At 39.7% G+C, this 19,745-nt stretch overlaps 1 protein-coding gene across 4 annotated transcripts in view; it reads right to left on the reverse strand.

Annotated features, from left to right (window-relative positions):
- LOC129761946 (anoctamin-1-like) overlaps window positions 1-19,745 on the reverse strand; it is a 97,818-nt gene that overhangs the window by 3,013 nt on the left and 75,060 nt on the right. For 3 of the 4 annotated variants that reach the window (XM_055759806.1, XM_055759804.1, XM_055759805.1), the window contains exons 3-6: window positions 7,243-8,212; window positions 6,951-7,183; window positions 6,259-6,886; window positions 5,984-6,189 (exon numbers count right to left, since the gene is read on the reverse strand). In XM_055759806.1, the coding sequence (XP_055615781.1) occupies window positions 5,984-6,189; window positions 6,259-6,886; window positions 6,951-7,183; window positions 7,243-8,212 (2,037 nt within the window). Of the gene's footprint in view, window positions 1-5,983; window positions 6,190-6,258; window positions 6,887-6,950; window positions 7,184-7,242; window positions 8,213-17,722; window positions 18,605-19,745 lie in introns of those variants that run through there. The other variant, XM_055759807.1, reaches the window with a different exon arrangement.

Genomic DNA, 19,745 nt, shown 5'->3' on the forward strand with positions numbered 1-19,745 from the left:
TGGACGCTTCGCGTAGTGTGCGATGAGCAAGAAGAAGAGGAAGGCAGGCTCGAGCCCTGCAAAAAACGAACGCATTGCCAGGGGCAATAAAATTTCGAGGTAAGCGTCATCTAATGATGCACGCGGTGTTGGTGCAGTGAAAAGCGCTCGCACTGAACCGAGCCTTCGCGAATGTGACACCGCACCGAACAACAGCGAAGTAGGCGATTTCGGCGCGTCGGTCGAAAATGTAAACGGCCAGGCAGCAACCAAAATCAAGCTCCCCCCGCTGGTGGTGAAGGCAGTCGCTCTTGACAAACTCATCAGCGAATTCGCATCGATGGGTGTTACGGCAGAGTACAAGCTGTGTGGCATTATTCGGTCTTTTTCCAAGCAGTTAACATTGTTTATTTTCCGTCTTCTTAAGGGCTTCGTTTGTGCCTTTGAGAATGCATCAATGCATTAAACTGACGTTATGGCGAAGCAGACGTTAAGGTTGTGCACCAAAAAATTATTTGGGAATACTAAGCATCTTGAATATCTTACTGGAATGTTATAAGTTATTTGGGTTCGCGTGCCAGTCGCAAAACTGCCTTCAACTAGGATTGCATTCACGCTAATATTGACCATAATGAAGCATTGCTACTGTTTTCGAGGTTGTTATTAACAAAAAGAGTTTATTTCTCTTGTTTAGTCATCAAGAAAGTAAATGTTCTGGAATTTTGTATGTGATTAGGTTTTGCTTGCCAGTAGCAAAACTTCCTCCACTAAGGGTGGAGCTGCGCTTCTCTCGAGCATGAGAAAGTAATGCAACTCTTTTCGAGGCCAGTAATATTAACAGAAGCGTTTCTTTTGAGACTAGCGCAAAATGATGAGAAATGTTTATATTTCTAGTAGTTTCAAGCCACCAATGGTTCTGTATGCATGCTATGGTGAACGCTTGTTTGGCGCTTGGTTTAAGCTTAGTTTGTACGAACGATATCTAGAGGTGCGATTCCTTTGAGGCAATACTAAATAATGTAGCATGATATTTGATACTTGCAAGTGTTGTCATTGTTGTTGTTTACATGCGGTGCCAAAGATATATTGATGTAGTTATGAGATATGGAATAATGGTGCTGGTGCAACATGTATATAATCGAGTATAGCCGAATCTATGTCAATTTCGAAAAAGGCCACCAGAATAGCCTTCGAGGTAAATTTTCAATGCATTGACATGAAATAAATTGCGACATACGATTGTTTTGCGAGGGCAAGAATGAATCATCAATCAATTATCGTCGACTGATTCTACAATGAAAAAACCATTTCAGAGATTATTCTACTAAGCAGTTGTTTCTAAAGTTTCACAGCATTATAATAATATTCGAAAGTATAAACAAGCGACTTATATAAAATTACAGCGTAGTTCTACGTCAACAATGCGGTCGTATCTTGGACACAACCTCCTATAATTTTTGACGTAGGACTACGTCTAACCGGAAGATATAGGGGGTGAAATGGAAATCTAGGCACTGAACAAGTAGGAAAAAATGCAAGATTTGGAACGCTTATAACTCGAGCATTTCTCAATAGATCGCAAAGGTTTTTGCATCAATTGATAGGAAATATATCTACGCATCTATCATAACGAATAAAATTTCATTTTTCTTGAGATAAAAAATTGAATAATTGTGAAATATCAAGCATTGTCAAAATGCACTATGTGCCCATTTTTGATTGGTCCATTTTGTGCTCCTCAAATCGTACCGACCAAAACGGGCAACCAGAGCAGCAGCGAAATAGAATGAAGCACGATTGGAAAGGAAAAAGAAAAAAATGAACGAAACATTGGTCGCAGTCTCACACATGCGTAATTCTCGAGCCAGCCAGTCAGCTTAAAAATCCCCGCTCCGCTGCCGTAACGATCATTCTCATTCAAACCGTACAACACATCGTTTCGCATCACAACACATCAACAAACCAACCCAAGCAGCCATGTCTGGACATGGTAAAGGAGGAAAAGTGAAAGGAAAAGCAAAATCCCGCTCGAACCGTGTTGATCTGGAGTTCCCCGCAAGGGTAGCTAGGCCGAGCGCGTTAGTACCAGTGCACCAGTCCACCAAGCCGGCGTTATATAGTTTCGGCCCCCGAAGTGATCGAGTTAGCTGGCAAAGCTGCTCGCGACAATAAGAAAACCCGCATTCGGAACAGAACACATTCGGTTCGGTGGACATCAAGACAACAGGCAGTTGCAGCGAGTGGCAAACGCAATCGCAAAACGGCATCAGGTAGCAGAAGAAAAAAGTTTGTTCTTTATACAAACTGCTTTGGTGGCAAATCCAGAACAAGGCGGCATCGAGGGCGTTCGAAATGGTTTTTTTCAAAACCACAAGTACTAAGTTTTCTAAATTGGAACCATTCCATAAAACAAGGCGCTTTTCAGGGCCATTAAACCTTCCAAAAAAGAGTTTACGAAATACAGTTCAATGCTTTCTAAAACATTATCCAAAATAATAATAAAACACAAATTGATTTTTTCATAATTTGTTTGCCAGGATATGACGAGTATGTGAATTTGGCAGTTATTCTGAGCTTATTGATTTTCACCAATTCTTAAATTGCTTCTAGTACAGTAATTTACACTTATCTCGACATTTAGCTAATTGGACGGACCTGTAATGCGACATATTTTTGTAAACATAGAGTTCGGGGTCCAAATTATGACCCCACATTGAAAGTCGACACTGTACCACTGTCATCGCAAATGTTCAATTACAGGTTAAAATTACCTACAATCCGATACTGAGTGGTGGTAATGCGACGTGCCATTGAATGTAATTTACTGTAAAATATGTCACAAGCTGGATGGGAAGAAATTTTCCAACTGTGAAAGCTGTGGCGAGTGGCAAATGCAATCGCTAAACAGAAAGGCTTAGCCGAACAAGATGGGGATATCGAGTGATAACAAAACAATAAACTCTTTAGATTGAAGATAATTTTGTGATCCTGAAAAGGACCCTTTTTAGCCTGCATGTGAATCCAACGAGCGAACAAATCGTAATGAATGTATTTTTTTGCCATCGCTCCCTTTTAACGCCCATTCGTTCGTCTCCTGTGAGTGTGTACCGCTAGAGTATAAAACACGCGGACCCCAAAAAAATATCTTATTTTCTTTCAAACCGTAAACCCGTGTGGTTGTACGGCATCGGCATCGTGGACGTAACAAAGGAGGACAACTTAAGGGAAAGGCAAAGTCTCACTCGAACCGTGCAGGTCTCCAGTTCCCTGTTGGTCGCATTCACTGATTGCTCCGCAAGGGTAACTAGGCCGAACGGATTGGTGCCGGAGCACCAGTATACCTAACAGCGATTACAGAGTTTCGGCCGTCGGAGTGCTCGAGTTGGCTTGCAAAGCTGCTCACGACAATCAGAAAACCCGCATCAAGAACAGAGCAGCTTCGGTTCGGCGCTCATCAAGGCAACAATTAGTTTCAGTGAGTGGCAAAGTGTTTCTCCGGCACGTCGCATTAAATGTAATTTACTGAACCACTTGTCCCAAGCTGGATGGGAAGAAAATTTCCAACTGTGAAAGCTGTGGCGAGTGGCAAACGCAATAGCTAAACAGGAAGGTTTAACCGAACAAGATGGGAATATCGAGTGATAACAAAAACACAACACCAAAGGTTCTTTTCAGAACCATCAACATATTCATAAAGAGTAAACAGTAAACTAATCCATTTTTCAGGTAGATAGTTAGGTATTCACGTAGGAGAAGAAAATAAAACAATATATTTAAAATATATATTTGACAAAAGCTGTCCGCTTTGTATAGTCCTACGTCACTCCGGTTATGTCCCCGACATTACCCACCCGTCTTTTTTTTTTTTGCAGTTTCCAGCTTTTACGATTTTCTGCTTCAAGTTTAAGTTTCTTTTTGCAATGTTCAATTTGAATTTTTTTTTGTATCCTGAATTGTTTTTGATAATTTTCAATTTCGGTTTTTTTTTGTAATTCTCCGGTTTGAGATAATCGATTTTATAATTTAAGTTTTTTGACAAATTCATTTTGGCCATTTTCAATAAAAAAATTTCTTCCAATTTTAAATTTGCAATTCTCAATGAACGATTTGCATTTATTTCATGTAACGGAGAAACATGTTATTGCAAGAGGTTGAAAAATCTTGAACGAGAATTGTGTCTGAAAATAATCTGATATTATAATGATGAGTTTTGTTAGAAGTACTAGGAATGTTATAGTAAAAGGTAAATTCAACGGGGTCGATTAGAAGATCAATCAACGAACAGTTCTGCGATTGGACCCATGAACTTGCTCACGTAAATGTAAATGTTCGAAGGTATTTATAACATAAAACAAATGTTGGGCGAGACGAAGTTTGCCGGCTGGTTTTAATTTTTTTTCATTTTTTTTCATTTAATTTAACAATATTTTGCATTTTTCAAATTGAGATTTTTTCAATTTTCAATTCTAATTTCGTTTTCTCAAATTCTTAATCATTTTTTTTTGAAGTTATAAATCTAACAATTTTTGCAATTCTCAGATATTTGTAGAGCAATTTTTCAGTTTTATATTTTAAAAAAATAATTTTTAATATATTTTTTCTCTTTTGCAATTTTAAGTTTAGTTTTTTTTTGCAAATTTTTAGTTCATATTACGTTTTGCAATTTTCAATTCTGGTTTTTCTGCAATTTTTTTTTATCAATGTTGTATTTAAATTTTCAATTAAGGTTTTTTTTTGTGTTTTTCATTTTCCGAGTTCTTGTAATTTTTAGTTTTTTTTGCATTCAACAATTCTCAATTTAAGTAATATTTCCTAAATTTCATAAAAATTGTTTTTTGTAGTAATTTCAAATAAAAATGTGCTTTTTTTGCAGTTTTCAATTTACATTTTTTTTGCTACTGAATAAATGCAACAAAAGAAAATGAAAGTTTCTTCTGGAGAATTCAGTTTGATTTTTTCTTGCAATTTGCAGTTGTAAATTTGCGATTTTTGCTTTAAGTTTAAGTTTCTTTTTGCAATTTTCAATTCAAATGTCTTTTTGTATCCTGAATTATTTTTGTTGATTTTTCGTTTTTCTTGGTAATTTTCAGGATTCTTTTTTATTTTTAAATTGAATTTTGTTTTCTTACTTAATCTCTAATTTAACGTTTTTATAAACATTTTTTAATTATGAGTTAAGTTTTTTCAGGCACGATTCGTCAAAATAGTTTTACGATTTTTGGAATTTCGATTTATTTTTTTCCTTCACATTTTTGAATGTACGATTTCAAGGTTCAAGCATTTTTGATTAATGTTTTTTTTTAAATCTTCAATTTACAATAGATTTTTATTGCAATTGTTTAATTTACGAGTTTATACTCATATTTTTTCAAATTTGATTTGTCGAATCAGGATTTTTTTTAAATTTACAATTGACGTTGGTTTTCGTGTAGTTTTCAATTTATGATTAGTTTTTTTTCGTAAGTTTAAGTGAAAGCAAATGTGATATATCATAATGTCTATCTCAATTTACGATTTTTTTGCAGTTATCAGTTTAAGTTGTCAGTTTGTCAGTTGTTTTTTTTTGTAATTTTCAGATGTAGTTTTTCTTGACAATTAACTGTGTGCAAATTAACAATTTGTGGCAATTTTCTATCAACAATTCCCAATTTATTTTCTTGCTTTGTTCAATTTAACCTTCTTTATGGTTCCTAATTCACGAGTTACGCTTTTATGCAACTTTCAATAAATTATTTTCAAATTTTCAATTCATTATTCAGTTATTTTTGGCAATCGAGAAACGTTCCCCTTACACTTTTACGGATTTTTACGATGCAAAATTTTTATACATTGCTCCTCTTGCTTGAACACCTTTTTCATAACTGAAGAGCAGTCAGGGGTGTTCAGTTTTTCTCAATGCGTGATTGAAAGAGAATGTTCAAGTTTAAGTGAGAAAGAAAAATTGATCAAAGGATCGAGGCCGGATGAATGTTCACTGTTAAAAATGTTCAAATTTTTTACTTACGCTGGAGATGACGGCGATTTTTCCGACCACGTGCATCACATTGTACCACATGCCAATGTTTCGAGCGCGCTGTGGAACCGCTCGCTTGTAGTACAGGATGAACTTCTTCGCGTCCAGTCTCGTCTCGAACACATTGTTCAGTAAGGCAAACAGCGGAGCCAACGGGAAGGCCACCACAAAGATGGTTATGAAACCATACTGGATGACTGCGCGCCAAAATGACAAACAATAATTATATCATTGGGTTTGAATGCGAAAATTCTAGCGGAACTTACTCATCTTGAGATACTCCTCGAACAAACTTCGATCATGCCAGCTGATCAGATTGAAGTCCTTGGTCCACTGGTTGCAACAGATCAGTTTCTCCCCGTTTTCCGAGTCCTCCGCTTCGATTCCGAGCACGCTTCGGAACTCGCGGAACTTTTGCCACAGGAACGGTATCAGAATCTCCAGTATCAGCGAAATCAGCTGCTTGCCGATCATTATGATGGCCAGCTGGATGCACAGCTCCATCAGACAACCTCCCGGGCTGCACTCCTCCTGGCGGAGCGTCAATATCCGGTTGTACTTGGCCGGATAGCCGGGGAATTTGCCCTTCATGAAGGCAATGTAGAAAATCGAGCTGTAGTAATTGATGAACTGGAAGAGGTAGATTTTTAGGTTGAGACTCTCGTTGTACTCGCTCTGCGTCCGACGGTACTCCACGTCGGTCATGTACACCGCCACATAGTCGTACGCGTAGTTCAGGATCGTCGAGACGAGCAGATTGATGACGGCAGCGGTCGCCGGCAGCAGCACAAGCTTCGTGGACACCGCATCCGGACTGCCGTAGATGTTGCGGGAAGTCATCAGCGACATGCGGTAGATGACGATACCGAAGACAGCCGCGATCGCGAGGGTGATCTGGAAGAGTAAAAGCCGAATGTTACCACGGATTTTCCCACAACATTTCTATGAGGTGCCCTACAAAAAGAAATATCACTGAGTAGCTGTACATGAAGCTGGGCAGCTTCTTGGTCCAAAATGGGGGCGATGGTTCCTGGGTGCCAGTGACGATGTTGAATATGGTCTTTTTGCTGTCCTTCAGTCTCGCCAAGTACTGCGGTCGCGGTGGTTCCGCAAGTGAGCAGTAATCCGTGACACCCCATCGATGCTGGAGAGCGGATGAGTATCGCTTCCACATTTCCAGATACAGCGTGGCTAAAAAATTAACCCATTTTTTTTAGCAGAAGCTCACTTGAAGATCGTAAATCCCTTACCCCAAATCGACATAAACACAGCGAACACGATCGTGAAGTTGTTATCGAAGATATGACCTAGCTGTGAGGTGGTACAAGTCGTATGCAGATACCAATAGTCGCACCGAGCATCGCACTGCGGACACATGATCGTGCCGTTATCGTTACAAATTTCCTGGCTGATGCGGTTGCTTTTGAAGGTTAGTAATCCGTACAGAAAACAGAGCAGCCCCACAACCGAGGCGGAGATCAACATGTGCGTGTAGAAACCAAGCCAGGCGAAATACATCGCGATCTTAACCCCAAAGTACTCCTTTATGTGATCCAACGGCTGATGCTTGATCCACCGGATGACCGATGCCCACTCCTCCAAAAGCAGCGTTCGCTGACACTCCAACTCCGGCAGATCCGGACTCCCGTCGTGCAGTGGATACGCGTCCAGGTAAACCCCATCATTCAACAGCTTCCTCAGTCCAATGTCGTACTTATCCCCCTCCCCATCGCTAAAGTACGTCCGCTCCAGTATGAAATGCGCCACCGCTATCCGGAGGCTCGGCGTGAAGAAATCCGACTGACTGTCGTCGAACAGATACGACTTCTCCCGGGTGTACTCGTGCTGCAACTGATACTCCCCCTTCCGAAACTTATCCCGATCGATAACCACAAACTTGAACAGCGGCCTCCGGAAGAACCGCGCTACCGTACTGCTAAAACTAAAGTCCTTCGTGATAATGTTCTCCTGGTCCTTCAGCTTCACGATCGGCATCCGCATCTTCATGATCTCGCAGTAGCGCGAAACCACCTCCCGCGGGACGTGGATCTTCACGAAGTGGATCCGCTGGGAGCTTTCCAGCTCGATCTCCAGCCCCTCGTTGATCAGGTTCTGCTGGAAGATGGCACGCTTCCGGGCGGTGATCTCGCACTGGCTCTGCCCGTTGAACGCGAGGATGAAGTCGACGACGCGTTTGCCGTCCTGGAAGCGGTTCCATGTCTGGCAGAGAGAGAGAGCACAGAACAAAACATAAAATGGAAGATTAGAATAATGAAGTGGAGGTTTCTTTATGTTTGTTGGTGGGATCAGAGGATGATTATGTTTCAGTGAAAGATCTACGTCGCGCATGTTAGCCTAAAACTATATAGTTACATATTTGCTGTACAAGATTTATTCATTAGGAAATGCTTTACGGTGTTTGCCGTGTTAGTTAGAATGAGATTTATTGAAAATAGGAAAGTGAACCGACGGCCGAATACAGACAGCGTCCAAATGTGATCGCATCACAAATGAAGAAGGGCTGTATTCTTTAACTTCACAACAGTGATTCCTTTCTTCGGCCGGTCTAGATTAACACAAGACTTGTCAATGCTGTGACCATCAGCAAGCTCGCATGCTTCGGTGTTGCCATAATCGTAGCAAACCGGTATATGACATAGTTACCATGACGTTTTTTTTTTGAAGTAAAGAAATATGAGCTTCACCCATTAAACGTAGTATAAGCAATTGAAAAGTGGTGAAAAATTATTAAGCTTAAACTCTATAGAGCTATGAAGCATTGCTTATACTCAAAAACATTCAGCTTTCGTTGCACATAGTCAGTTTTAGCTCAAAAATGACTCGTGTTGAATAAAGCAATGATCGGCGAAAATGAAAAAAATTATAGGAGGTTGTGTCCAAGATACAACCGCATTGTTGACGTAGAACTACGCTGTTATTTTATATAAGTCGCTTGTTTATACCTTCGGATAATATTCCATAATGCTGTGAAATTTTCGAAACAACTGCTTAGTAGAATAATCTTTGAAATGGTTTTTCATTGTAGAATCAGTTGACGATAATTGATTGATGATTCGTTCTTGCCCTCGCAAAACAATACACTAGCTGATCGTATGTCGCAATTTATTTCATGTCAATGCATTGAAAATTTACCTCGAACGCTATTCCGGTGGCCTTTTTCGCAATTGACATAGACTCGGCTACAGTCGATTATATACATGTTACACCAGCACCATTATTCCACATCTCATAACTACATCAATATATCTTTGGCACCGAATGAAAACAACAACAATGACAACACTTGCAAGTATCAAATATCATGCTACATGTTATTTAGTATTGCCTCAAAGCAATCGCACCTCTAAGCATCGTTCGTACAACGTAAATCAAGCGCCAAACAAGCGTTCGCCATAGCATGCATACAGAACCATTGGTGGCTTGAAGCTACTAGGAATACAAATACTTCTCATCATTTTGCATTATTCTCAAAAGAAACGGTTTTGTCAATATTACTGGCCTCAAAAAAAGTTGCATTACTTTCTCATGCTCGAGAGAAGCGCAGCTGTCACCCTTAGTGGAGGAATTTTTGCTACTGGTAAGCGAAATCTAATCACATACAAAACTCCAGTACGACATTTACTTTCTTGGTGACTAAACAAGCGAAATAAACTCTTTTTGTTAATATCAACAACCTCGAAAACAGTGGCAATGCTTCATTATGATCAATATTAGCGCAAATGCAATCCTAGTTGAAGGCAGTTTTGCGACTGGCACGCGAACCTAAATAACTTATAATCATTTGTGACGAAAAACACGAACAACAACGCACCTGCCCATAACGCGCTGTCGGTGAAGCAATTTTTAGCCGATAATTGCATTTCAGTGCACGAACATGCCCCGTACTCGCCAGATCTAGCCCCATGCGACTTTTTTCTATTCCCCAAGATCAAATTCGTGTTGAAAGGTACCCGATTTCAGTCCGTAGAAGAGGCGAAGGAAAAAGCGACGCGGTTTTTGAACGCCATCACAAAAGAAGAGTTTCAGTACTGCTTCGAACAATTTAAAAAAAAAACGTATGGAAAGGTTGGTGAGGAGCCAAGGGGAGTATATTGAAGAGGAGCATATAATTTTGACTTCAATGAACTTTCAAGTATATTTGTAGATTTTTGAGATTTTACCATTATTAATAGATTTTGATTTCAATGCAGTTTTCGAGTTATGAAAACATGTTTTTAGATAAATAAGTAACAAACATAACTCATACTCCTTTTATCTTTCGAAAGTGATTGTCATGCCATTTTGTTCAGCCAGCAAGGAATTATTAACGCTCAAATCCTTGCACTCAAACATAACGCTTTCGCATTCAAAATTTTGAACTTACACTTTTTTTTTTGTCTTTTCAGCTTTCACCTTAGTTGCAGAAAATTTAAATTTTGTTTCCGTTATTATTGATTGTATTTGTTTTTTAATGGTTTTCATTTTTATTTTTTTTCTAGAAAGCTGAGGATTTTTCAAATAAAATATCTCAAAATCAGAGATGTGTTCTTTTTCGAACTTATTCAGGACCACCCTAAAACGTAAATGGTCACCCTAACGAAAAAAAGGGGTCTAATTGTTTGCGATAAAGTACAAATCTTCCACTTTTCATTAAAAATCTGAGAACCAGTATATCGGTTTGGCATGGAATGGCTGTATATTTATTAGAGGCTTGAGAAAGACAAATTTTGAAAACTGAACTAAACTTACGGTCTTGAGAAAGGCTATTTGGAAAGCCTCGCTGCCGTCTGGTCGCTAACTGGATGACCGATGAATCGCCAATGCTGAGAAATCGCAAATAGCTTGTTTATCACAATAAATTGAAACGGGCAGAGCTTGAACTGCAATATTTTCTCTGTTCACATTGTCCGTAGAACTAACACTACATTTGCTGTATATATATTGCATGAAACGTGGCCTGTTTTTTGATTTGGAACCGTTATCAATCCATGGAGTTCAATCTGCACAAGCAAATTCAACAAGTTGTGTATCGTATTCTAACACAGAAAGACGAAACGAAACATGCATCAGGATCCATAATACCCAATAGGTGAAATGAATCACATTACTGCTTCTGTTGTTAAATTTTGCATTCTTTCCCAAACCAACTAAACGCGAATTACGGAATTATTTTCAGTAGATTAGACTCTTTCGCAAACCATATTGTTATAACCTACAAGTCCAATCTGATGAGATTTCGGCACTAGGGATTGCATTACCGTGCCAAATTTTCAATAACCGGTTATTCGGTAATGAAAAAAAATACCGGTAAAAACATACATTAAAATAAATCATTTTCTTGAAGAAATGGCTTTAATTTACAAAAAAACATCTTGCAAGTTTTTGCTGGTTAAAATAAGGACGCAGAGGACACAGAGAATGTTAATTTTGTCGTCTTCTAATCTAGATCGGATCACATTAACAAAGTTCCCAGAAGAGGAAAACGTCCGTCCATAGTCCAGTTATGTTGGGTAGAAAAGTATCGAATACCATTGTTATGTATTTGCCTCTGATGCCTGTGAAGCATTCATATATTTATTGTACAGATTCCTCAATGTAGTCGGTATAAACCTACAGTGAAATCACCCGACACAGGGAATAAATATTGAGTATAACTTACCGGCTCGACAGTTGTCTGTTGTGAGAGGAAATGATGCCCAATGTATGGCTAACTAGTGTTGCCAGTATATAATATCAACATCACTGTTATACTGTCAACTGCGAGGGATAGGACGTTGTGTCTTTCACGCACCTCACATCTTCCTTCTCCCTTATTCTTTTTATGTTATTTTACTTTTTTGTGTCATGATTTGTCATTTCAATTTATTTTAATTTCTTCAATCAACGCTATAGAATACTTGAAATAGTGTAAACGGATTAAAAAAATGTACTGCTGCGTGCATTTTATCTGATTACAATCCCAACGGTCTATACTGATCTGCATACTCTATCTATTCTTACCATTTGCGTAACACTTGTAAAATGGTTTATAATTCAGAAAGGTGTTTTGTAACTAGCATGATTTTTTTAAAGGAACGATAAATGGCGGCAAATTCTTTGGGTGATATCCATAAATGCAGTTCGATAATGCTGACGTAATATGTTTACATCCAAATTGGATGTCTACTTGCGGGAATGGACTGCCTTGTTTTGTATACTTTGGCTAGTGCCTATATATACCAGATGAAGCAATCATGTGGCATTCTCGAATTTATGTGAAAGAGAAGGAAGGATTTTGTAGAATTTCATTCTCACACAGTTCATCTCTCGTATCTCGCTCTCGCATGTGAAAATGCGAAAATGGCATACCCTAGCAATAACAAAACAAACAACCCCCGCTCGACAAACCGTAATCCTCTTCCTATTGAAGTAATGATGTTGCTTCACTTGTATATATAATCATGGGCTAGATCTAAGTAAGTACTGCACGCACTCAATAGATATAAGCAAGTACTGTACGCACTCAATAACACGCAACTGTCAAAATTGTTCATTGCTTGTGTTTTCTTATTCTTTTCTTGTTCCTGTATCATCTAAATTTCCACAGAGTCAAATTATAAATACTCGCATACAGAAAAACCTACCAGGAAATGGCAACGAAAATATCCGTAGTTTCTCCATACGCTGCACACCGGAACAAATATCCACGTTATTAACGGGAGAAGATACATACATTCCAACTATCTTAATAAGAAATGGAAACAGAATTAAAACTTTTCTTGGTGCAGGCATGTCAGTTGTAGATACATGATTTAAAAATATATATACTACTCGCTAAAACCTCTACTTTAGGTTATCCAGCTGATTATCATTAATGAAACGGTGTACAATGCTCTCTACAATGTAACGTTCGGTGTCAAATCCGGAACTTCCCCTAGTTTCAGACTGTCACTCGACCATTACAGTGACTATGTGCTCCTCCACGGTCTAATAGGGGCGAAAACCTTTGGATTTTCCTTCCCGCATTACTTTCTCTGGAGAAAACCCTGATGATTGAGTTGGAAGCTAATATGCTATCAACCCAACTCGCATTATCACTTCTGCAGCCATTATAACTCGCCGACATTGGGTGGCTGCTCCGCCACCATTCTTTTGCTGAAGCGGTTGTCCCAACACGCAGCTTTCTTAGACGGTTGTCCCGACACGTCTCTTCCAAGCGGTTTCCCAACACGCGGTTTTCAGGCGGTTGTCCCGACGCGCCATTTTTCCAAGCGGTTGTCCCAACACGCCTATTTTTCAAGCGGTAATTCCAACACGCAGTACCTCTGGCGGTTGTCCCGACGCGCCATTTATTTTCACAGACGGTTGTCCCAACACGCCATATTTTTAGAAATTCTTTTATCTATGTCGGGTGATTTCACTGCATATTTAAATATCCGGCAGGATCGCCAATGTGAAGCATTCATATATTTACTGTACAGGTTCCTCAATGTAGTCGGTATAAACCTACAGTGAAATCACCCGACACAGGGAATAAATATTGAGTATGACTTACCGGCTCGACAGTTGTCTGTTGTGAGAGGAAATGATGCCCAATGCATGGCTAACTAGTGTTGCCAGTATATAATATCAACATCACTGTTATACTGTCAACTGCGAGGGATAGGACGTTGTGTCTTTCACGCACCTCACAATGCCCTCTGTACGAAAATTCTTGTCAGAGGGTTTTCATCAATCCGTTCATAGACGTTGAGTTTGTGCTGGACGTTGACACCCTTGATTGCGTCAATCGTCGTTCATGTTTCATGCTCCATGATGCTCATGTTGAGCATCAACAACTTTTCTGCAGGTTTTGCATCGTCCAGTGGATTTCATCCTCCCGTTGTCCAGCTACTGATCAATATCATTATCGTCAAATTCCATCAACTCAGAAACAATTGCAAATACCTGCTTGATCAATGCAGTTCGTGCTGTTAGATAGAAGAAACCAAAGTCATCATCAATTGTGTCACGACCACGAGCAGAATGATTATTGATACGTGGGAACAAATCTGCATATACCAACGTCTTACTGCAATCCTTCCAGTCAGGGTTTCGAGCAGCTGCTTCGAAATTTCTGATGATTGCTCCGATAGCTGTTCTAGCATAAACTGCAATCTGACCTCAGCTTCATTAAGGGTGCATTTCTTCCGCAATGGCAGCGACCAGAACTGGTTCGAGGGTATCAACCAATTCCTTTATCGCTGTCAGTTCTTCATCGCTGAAGCGCATCTTGTGTTTCGTATTCAGATCAAGCAGATCTAGCAGACGTAGGACTACGTCTTTCATTTCTATACCGGGGTGTAAAATCAAAGTTTCGAAAACGAAAGCGTTACGCCGGAGACCGAGATTTTGAGCGTTAATAGCTCCTAAACAACTGAACGAAATGGTATGATAAACACTTCATTCGAAAGATAAAATGTCTACGCGTTCTATACTTGTTACTTTTTTATCCAAAAACTTGTTTCAATAGTCTTAAAATTGCTTTCAAAACAGGCTATTAAAATCACCAATCGGTATAAAAGCGAGCGCCGCTCGGAAATCCACTCAGTTCAAATTGAACAGCGATTGGAGCATGTTGTCGCTGTTGTGGTGAAGCTCTTCGTTTATCATGAAAGCGCGGATGAACGGTGTCACCAAGAGCCTGTTTGTGCACCCTAGGCCAGAAGGGAATCCATCAGGAGGAGAGTGATGCCACAAACGGTTCCCCGGGAAGACATCGCTACACACACATACACGCGCGGAATTCTTTCCGTTTGGATGCCATTCAGCATCGAGGAAGTTCCGGAAAGATCTCATCATTTCTGGAAAATAATCTGCCAGTTCTTCTGGGAATTTAAAAATACATTCATGTGAAAGAGTTTATTTTAATGTTTTCTAACCATATAACACAGCGATCAAATACATTTGATTTTGTAATTTTTCAACCAAGTATAATTAGCAGGAAAGCCTCTGAAGATTATTCTTCCCCATCAGTAGGATATTTCCGTATCCAATATTTTATGCGTACGCAATCGATTATTGCTCAGTCGCCGAAAGTTTCAAGCTCAGAGAGTTCATTCCCCTCTAGTTTGTCTTCCAAATTGCCATCGTAAACCACATCTTCTCTCGATTCAATCACACACAAAAAGCATACTTAAGCGATATTCTGGTGGTGACACACATTCATTTTTCGTGAGGACATCGACAAGACAACATCGTTGCCTAACGTGCTGGAGGAGGTGGACGGCGAAGGATCGACACATACACGCGCAGAACTCTTTCCGTTAGGATGCCATTCAGCATCGAGAAAGTTCCGGAAAGATCTAATCATTGCTGGAAAATAATCTGCCAGTTCCTCTGGGAATTTAAAAATACATTCATGTTTTCTATCCATGTAACACTGTGACCAAATATTTTTCAATCAAGTACTATTAACAGGTGGTTATATGGGGGTCTCCGTAGCCACATTGGTTGCGCGTTCGCTTAGTAAGCGATCGATCGTGAGTTCAAAACTCAGGGCCCTCATTGACCATCTTTGTGTTGTTACAGAATAACTACGTCCACGCAACAATCATCATCGATGTAGATCGATCCACGGTCGAAATAAGATCGATTCATCCATACAACTGCTCTGCTCTGCAAGACACATCGGGCTGCTGTTCTATAAATAACTCAACAATGATCAATCAACTGTCTCCGCTGTCCGGTGGTCCAACTGGATAATGGAAGAACAGAAAGAATACTCTTACGCCTAAATGGCTACTGTGTGAATGTACCATATGTAATGGTATAGAAGAAATACTGGCGAATGGCAACTGTGTAATGTGCTAATTATAGATATGATAACCATGTGACATGTACACGATTAAAATTCGGCTCTGTTACAGCTAAAATGCTAATGAGCCTTAGATAAATAAATGGGATAAAAAAAACAGGTGGTTATCGAGTTAGTATTAACCACTGGTGGGCTTCCAGTATCGAGGAAAATGTGAAAATATCTAATCGTTACTGAAAATAATCTGCCAGTTCCTCTGAGAATTTAAAAATACATTCATATGAAAGAGTTTATTTTAATGTTGTCTATCCATGTAACACTGTGACCAAATACATTTGGTTTTGTGATTTTTCAATCAATCGCAATTAACAGGATAGCTTCTGAAGATTATTCTTCCCCATCAGTAGGATATTTCCGTATCCAATATTGTATGCGCCCGCAATCGATTATTGCACAGTCGCCGAAAGTTTCGAGCTCAGAGGGTTCATTCCCCTCTAGTTTGCCTTCCAAATTGCCATCGTAAACCACGCCTTCTCTCGATTCAATCACGCACAAAAAGCATACTTAAGCGATATTTTGGTGGTGAGATGCATTCATTTTTCGTGAGGACATCGACAAGACAACATCGTTGCTGAGGGTGCTCGACGGCGAAGGATCGAGATCTGCCCTGAAACGCAATCGGTTTGTTTGAAACAGTGAGGGAGCACAGAGAAGCCGATCCTTCAGGAGAAGAGAAGGTGACCATCGAAGTAGCCGCTACATACACACATACACGCACGGAATTCTTTCCGTTTGGATGCCATTCAGCATCGAGAAAGATCTGGAAAATAATCTGCCAGTTCCTCTGGGAATTTAAAAATACATTCATGTGAAAGAGTTTATTTGAAAGTTTTCTATCCATGTAACACTGTGACCAAATATGTCTCAATCAAGTGCTATTAACAGATGGTTATCGAGTTAGCATTAACCACTGGTGGGCTTCCAGTATCGAGGAAAATGTGGAAATATCTAATCGTTACTGAAAATAATCTGCCAGTTCCCCTTGGAATTGAAAAATTACATTCAAGCGAAAGAGTTTATTTTAATGTTTTCTATCTATAAAATATCCATATAATACATTTGGGTTTGTGATTTGTCAATCAAGTACAGTTAGCAGGAAAGCTTCAGAAGATTATTCTTCAGAACAAGGTTTATCGTATCCTATATTGGATGCATAAAACCTTGTGCCTCCAACGTAACGCTCTCGTTTTCGAAGTCCCCCAAATATTCATTTATTCGTTCATTCAGAATGGATTTAGATTCAACTTCAAACAAATGATCTCTAAATCAACGATAGTCCTACGTCACCCTTGCGGTTATACCATAGATATAACCCACTTCCTGTTTTTGAACTAAAGTTCGACGGTCGTAGAATCGGCGCAACACTGCCCGTTGTGTTTTTTCGATCTTATTTGATTCTCGAGCAATATTTCAAAGCGGTATAAAGGCAAATATTATTTATGGCGTAAAAATACAAATTACCGAATTTACCGGTTGTTGATTGTAAAATTACCGGTAATTCGGTAATGGAAAATGACCCGGTATTACCGGTAAATTCGGTAACGGTAAAACCGGTTAACAATCCCTATTCGGCACCACAATTATGATGAGTATCACACACTTGTCCGGTGTCACTCAAAAGACACATTAACTGGCTCAATCCAGCCGCGCCAGGCCCACATACACTCTCGTCGGTGAAGATGGTCAATTACTTGGAAAGTTGACTAACAAATTGTGAAAATGTGCGGAAGCGCATCATTAAGAGCTATCTCGCGAGAAGCAACAGCCAGTCGAGAGTCTAAATATAAACACGTGGTGTTGATGATGATGTTTGGTTAAAATTCAAGCGCACTATCAATGGCAATGAATGAATCCCCGGAATAAATACACATATGTTTCGTTGGTTCAACACGCACCCCTCCGCAATCCTTGTGCAGTTCCTCGCAAATTTTGCACATTTTGGCACCCGATTGGCTGTCGTTTGCCGTTTCACCTGCTCCTCGAATGTTCACTTGCTGCTGTTTGTTGGTTTGTTTGATTGTCACTTTTAAGCACCATTACCACACCTCACAAGCCTCGACAAATTGTGAATCAGAGAAAAAGCACCATTTCATCTTCACGATCCGACGCTCAATGGAAAATTGCACATTCAATGGTCCAGTTTTCTGTATCAAACCATGGTTACACACAGCAATGGCGACCTCTGGGCGCCACCACCCTCCAGGATCTGGTCCGAAGACTGTCGCTTCGTTGACTAATATTAGTCACCTTCAACAGAAAGCCATCACCGGCAGAAGCTGACGTTCGTTCACACTCTTTGTTGTTGAATCTCGCATTTCTCACACCCAATCATAATGTGTAGTTACGAATTATGCGATAATAACTGGCTTATCACGACGCAGATGCCTTTTTTGCCGTTCGCCGAATCTTGTTCTCTCGCTCGCTACGTTCGTCGGATCTGGACGGAGACTGACTGACAGTGCAAAGTACTCCTGGGATAAGCTCTAGCGAGATTGAGGGTCTCTCTCTCTCCTCAATCTGACCAGGATTTACAGTCTGCGCATCTCTCGCTCGCATCTCGGTGTGTTTGTTCTTCTGAGAAAAGTGTGCCGTCTAGGGTCAATCAGGCTATTGTGGGGTATAGTCACTAATGCTGCGTGGAGTAGTTATCAGGTGAAACTGCAATCGAAAACTCATCGTCACTCATCACTGTTGCTAAGATTTAAAATCTCTAACATAAACAGCGGCTTTAGTAAAGCGGGGAAACCCCCATGAATTCTCACCGTTGAATCATTTGTAATTCCATTGCAATCAAAGTAGTAAAGTTGATTCTGCTAGTTTCCCTCTCCCATACATTTCGTTCAATCCTAACCCATCATAACTTTCAGATCAAGTCAGATCAGAGTCGTGTTGTTTTTGCACACAGTGGGAACATTGTTTCGATGATCCGAATAATTGAATTGTTCGCTTGAGAAACCCCACACGACCATTTGATGCGCTTGCAAGAAAACGACTAAAAACTGATTTTCTCAAAATTTTACCTGGTCCTCCTATTTGTTACCATCAGGTACGCTTATCAGACCCAAAACATATTATGTGAAACCCCTTTTTCATCAATATGGGAAGGGAAACTTCGATATAACGAACATTTCACTTTCAAAATTGTACGTTATATCGAAGCATAATAAAGAACTCAGAAACATAGCTCATATTACTTTAATGATGAAAAAATCTAACTAACCAGGCTTGACTAACCTTTCTTCTGATGTTTACCTTCATACTGTTGATTGAGGATAACAATAAAAAATGACCGCTTGCTTGTTAAAAAAAACTTTTCTCTGTAACAGTGCCTTGGTTTTTGTACGGACTATTCGTGTAATTTTCGTTCAAAATTTGAAAAAAAAAGGGAAAAATGAATTTCAATTTGAAATTTTTTTTTCCAGTGTAATTTTTTTTTTGACGTAGGACTACGTCTTTCATTTATATACCGGGGTGTAAAATCAAAGTTTCGAAAACGAAAGCGTTACGCCGGAGACCGAGATTTTGAGCGTTAATAGCTCTTAAACAACTGAACGAAATGGTATGATAAACACTTCATTCGAAAGATAAAATGTCTACGCGTTATATACTTGTTACTTTTCCATCCAAAAACTTGTTTCAATAGCCTTAAAATTGGTTTCAAAACAGGCTATTGAAATCACCAATCGGTATATAAGCGAGCGCCGCTCGTAAACCACCTCAGTTATGATTGGACAGCGATTGGTTGTCGCTGTTGTGGTGAAGCTAACTTCGTTTATCTTGAAAGCGCTGATGAACGGTGTCACCAAGAGCCTGTTTGTGCACCTTAAGCCAGAAGGGAATCCATCAGAAGGAGAGTGATGCCACGGTTCCGCTTGAAACATCGGAGCAGCCGCCACACACACATACACGCGCGGAACC

Source organism: Toxorhynchites rutilus, chromosome 1 (genome assembly GCF_029784135.1).
Source record: "Toxorhynchites rutilus septentrionalis strain SRP chromosome 1, ASM2978413v1, whole genome shotgun sequence".
Classification (NCBI taxonomy): Eukaryota; Metazoa; Arthropoda; class Insecta; order Diptera; family Culicidae; genus Toxorhynchites; species Toxorhynchites rutilus.